Raw genomic sequence first — 4,603 nt, 5'->3', positions numbered from 1 at the left:
CCCAAGAGATAACTCAGGTAGGAAAGAAAACTTTTCAATGTGATATATGTGGGAAAATGTTTTATAAAAAGATTAAACTTTCTCAACCTCAGACTACACACACAGGAGAGAAACATGATAAATATGGCAAATGTCAGAAATCTTTTATTAGGACATCATATGCTACTTCATATCAAAGAACATCTACAGGGAGGAAGTTTTATCCATGTAATGAACAGGAGGAATTTTTCTGTCAGAAGTCAGACCTTACTGTGCATCACAGAATTCACACAGAGGAAATGTCCTATGGATTTATTAAGTGTGGCAATGACTTTGATGAAAATTCATTACTCAGCTGTCATCAGAGAATTCACACAAGTGAAAAATCATATGAATGTGATGAATGTAGAAAATTTTTCTACCATAATTCTGCTCTTACTCTATTTCAGAGAATTCACATAAGTGAGAATCCATATGAGCGTGAAGAAAGTCAAATTTTCTACAGTAAGTCAAAACTCAAAAAACATGAGAGAATTCACATTGCTGAGAAACCGTATGAATGTAACAGATGTGGAAAAACCTACCAGAATGCAGACTTCAGCAAGCATCAAAGAATTTATAAGGAATGTGGAAAATGTAACCAAAAGTCAAATCTGAAGACAACTCAGAGAATTCACACAGGTGAGTACCCAAATGAATGTAACAAGTGTGGGGAGGCTTTTAGCCAAACGTCAGCTCTCCACAGCTATGAGAGAATTCACAAAGGCAAGACACCATATGAATGTAAGGAATGTGGAAAAGCTTATAACAAAAAGTCAGCCTTCAGCATGCATGAAAGAACTCACCCAGGTGAGAAGCCCTACAAATGTAATGGATGTCTAAAAGCCTTTAACAAGTCATACGTCAAGATGCATTGGAGTACTCGAATGGAAAAAAAACATTGTAAATGTAAAAAAGGTGGAAAAATTTTAAACCAAAAGTCACATCTCAGCAGGCATGAGAGAATTCACACAGGTGAGAAAACATATGAATGTAAGGAATGTGGAAAGTCTTTTAACCGAAAGTCACACCTCAGCATGCATCAGAGAATTCACACAGGTGAGAAACCATATGAATGTAAAGAATGTGGAAAAGCTTTTAACCGAAAGTCACACCTTAGCAGGCATCAGAGAATTCACACAGGTGAGAAACCATATGAATGTAAAGAATGTGGAAAACCTTTTAACCAAAAGTCACAGCTCAGAATGCATCAGAGAATTCACACAGGTGAGAAACCATATGAATGTAAAGAATGTGGAAAACCTTTTAACCAAAAGTCACAGCTCAGAATGCATCAGAGAATTCACACAGGTGAGAAACCATATGAATGTAAAGAATGTGGAAAAGCTTTTAACCAAAAGTCACACGTCAGCATGCATCAGAGAATTCACACAGGTGAGAAACCATATGAATGTAAAGAACGTCGAAAAGCTTTTAAGCAAAAGGGAATCCTCAGCATGCGTCAGGGAACTCACACAGGTGAGAAACCATATAAATGTAAAGAATGTGGAAAAGCTTTTAACCAAAAGTCGATCCTCAGTAGGCATCAGAGAATTCACACAGGTGAGAAACCATATGAATGTAAAGAATGTGGAAAAACTTTTAGGCAAAAGTCTAACCTCATCATGCATCAGAGAACTCACACAGGTGAGAAACCATATGAATGTAAACAATGTGGGAAAGCTTTTAACCGAAAGTCAAACCTCAGCATACATCAGAGAATTCACACTGGTGAGAAGCCATATGAATGTAAAGAATGTGGAAAAGCTTTTAACCAAAAGTCGACCCTCAGCATGCATCAGAGAGTTCACACAGGTGAGAAACCATATGAATGTAAAGAATGTGGGAAAGCTTTTAACCGAAAGTCAAACCTCAGCATGCATCAGAGAATTCACACAGGAGACAAACCATAGGAATGTAAGCAGTGTGGAAAAACTTTTAAGCAACAGGCATCAGAATTCACACAGTGAGACCCCATATGAATGTAAGGAATATTGAAAAGCTCTAAACCAAATGTCAGCCTTCAGCGTGCATTAGAAAATGCACCCAGGTGAGAAACTGTATGAATGTAATGAATGTCAAAGAATGTTTAGCTACAAGTCATACTTCAGGATACATCAGTTTACTCACAAACACAACAAATATTATGAATGTAAAGAATTTGGAAAAGGTTTTAACCAAAAGTCAATCCTCAGGTGGCATCAGAAAATTCAAACTAGTGAGAAGGCCTACAAATGTCATAAATGTGGAAAAACCTTTAAAAAGAAGTCATCCATCTTGGTGCATCAGAGTACTCACACTGTAAAACTAAAAACCTTATGAATGTAAAAAACATGGAAAAATCCTTTAATTGAAAAAGTCCAACCATCAGCATGCCGCAGAGAATTCATACAGCTGAGAAACCCTATGAATGTACTGAATGTGGAAAACTTAAAAAGTCACACGTTAGAAGACATCAGGATATGCACACAGGAAAAAAATAATTATGAATGGAACAAATATGATGTCTTTTATTGGAACTCCCCTTAATTGACATAAAAGAATGTCGGGCCTTAAAAACTAATGCCACCTTAAGTGACATTACAAGTGGATTAGTGTGGCAGCCTAAGACGGCGCTGGGAGGAAGTAGGGTGGGAGTGTCTGTGGGAACCTTGCCTTAGGCCTTATTGGCTGCACTCGTGAACACTGCGTGATTGCGATAGGCATTGAGACAGGAACCCTTAAGCTGATTGGAGGATGTAAAAAACCTGCCTTTCCCATTTGCCTTTAAAAGCAAGTGCTTGTGTGCTAATAAACGGAACTGCTTCGACAGAACACCTGCCGCGTCTGAGTGTCCTTTACTGGGGCTGTTTGGGGGGCCGGCGGTGTGCTCACCTCTCTTCACGGCTGTCTTTCCCCGTCTCCTTCCAAAGGGGACAGGAGGGAAACAGGAATCCCAGGCTCTTTGCTCGCCCACCCAAAGGAACGAGGCTAGGGCTGTGTGGGTCGGCCGGCAGTGGACCCGACAAAAGAATTCACGCAGGGGAAAATCACAGTGAATGTAATTTGTATGGGAAAATATTGTGCCAGAAGCCACACCTCAAGATACATCAGATAACCTACATTTAAGGACACCTATAAATACGTTCTTGTTTTCAGGTATTGGGGAATGTTTTGAGGATTCCCGATTGATATAAAAATTTGCTGATGCTCGAGTCCCTTCTTCAAATGGTGCAGTGTTTGTGTCTTATCAATTCATGTCCTGCCATGTACATTACTTAAGATGTTGGGGAAAATGTGAGTACTCTGCAAATATTTGTTGTAGTGTGTTGTTTATTTGTAGAATTGTTTCATTTATTTCATAATTGTATTTTTTTTTTCCTTTTTGTCTTTTTTACTGACCGGTAACGGGATCGCAACCCTTGGTGTCGAGCCCGTACTGGGGACCGGCCACGGGATCGCAACCCTCGGCGCTGCGTCCGCACTGCGCTCAGCCAGTGAGTGGGAACCGGTCTCCACATGGGATCCGAACCCTCGGCGGGAGCGCCGCTGCGGTCCCAAGTGGTGCACTCTCTAGTGCGCCACCAGGCCGGCCCCATAATTGTATTTTTTAAAGATTTTTGATAAGTAATAGGTTGACTAACCAGATGTGTAATACTCGTGGAAGGAGGACTGTAATGAGTGTGAAATCATCTTTTCTCCAAAGTCTCAAGGCCGGCTATTGTTAGAGCATTATAGCATTGTGTTGCTTATAGCATTGTGCTCATGACACAGTCATGCCCCCATCATTACAATCATCCCCATACCAGCCACTCATGAAAAAATAAATGAAAATAGAAAATGAGTCACATCATGCAGGCATTAGGAATTTTCACAGTGGGGAAATTCGGCATGGATTAGACTGGCTATGTGTTTTCTAAATACAACCACTCTTTTCTCTTGTATGCATAGCCTGCAATTTGAGCCTTCTGTGATTGGGTGGATGACCATCTAATTTGGCTCTGTTCAGCGGAATATAGATATAAGTGATGAGCATTACTTCCAGGCCAGGCAAGGAAAAAAAATGCCATGCAGTTTTTCCTGATTTCTCATGTTCCCTGGGACTGAATGAAGATGACTCCTGGGTGGAGCTGGGGTCCACAGGTGGGAAAAATCCACCCTAACTTAAAATAGAAGGAATTGAAGAAACCAGAGATATTCCCAGCTCTATCCCCAAACCTCCATTTATACATTATATAAGAAATTCTTCCTTTGTTGAGCCATTCCATGTGTGCTTTGTTTGTATTACAAAACAACCAGCCCACTGTACCTAATTGATTTTACAAACTCTGAGCAGTTACCAGTCCTTGTATATGGGAAGAGAATCCTGTGTTGTCACCTTTTATAACCAAATCAGTATATGGGAAAATCAAATTATGGGGAGATTCAATGCAGTAAATATGGGACATCGTATCGGGCAGGGACACCTCATTGAATAGTTAAAATATAGTTAAATATCCATCTAATCTTTAATGTGTCAAAGCTTTCAAGAAAACATTCAATGTGTTTTTTGTCAGAATTTGAAGTGAAAACTATCAATTTTATATAATGAATGTAAATTTTGAAA

General features: G+C 39.7%; 1 protein-coding gene across 1 annotated transcript in view; it reads left to right on the top strand.

Annotated features, from left to right (window-relative positions):
- LOC103607221 (zinc finger protein 345-like) overlaps positions 1-2,633 on the top strand; it is a 26,230-nt gene extending 23,597 nt beyond the window's left edge. Inside the window, 2 exon segments of the mRNA XM_008591752.1 lie at positions 93-1,984; positions 2,390-2,633. Coding sequence (XP_008589974.1) covers positions 93-1,984; positions 2,390-2,501 — 2,004 coding nt within the window. The 3' untranslated portion in view covers positions 2,502-2,633.
- The last annotated feature ends 1,970 nt before the right edge of the window (positions 2,634-4,603 follow it).

Source organism: Galeopterus variegatus, unplaced genomic scaffold (genome assembly GCF_000696425.1).
Source record: "Galeopterus variegatus unplaced genomic scaffold, G_variegatus-3.0.2 Scaffold7253, whole genome shotgun sequence".
Lineage (NCBI taxonomy): Eukaryota > Metazoa > Chordata > Mammalia > Dermoptera > Cynocephalidae > Galeopterus > Galeopterus variegatus.
The sequence above is the reverse complement of the archived record's forward strand: the minus strand, read 5'-3'. Positions and strand labels throughout refer to the sequence as shown.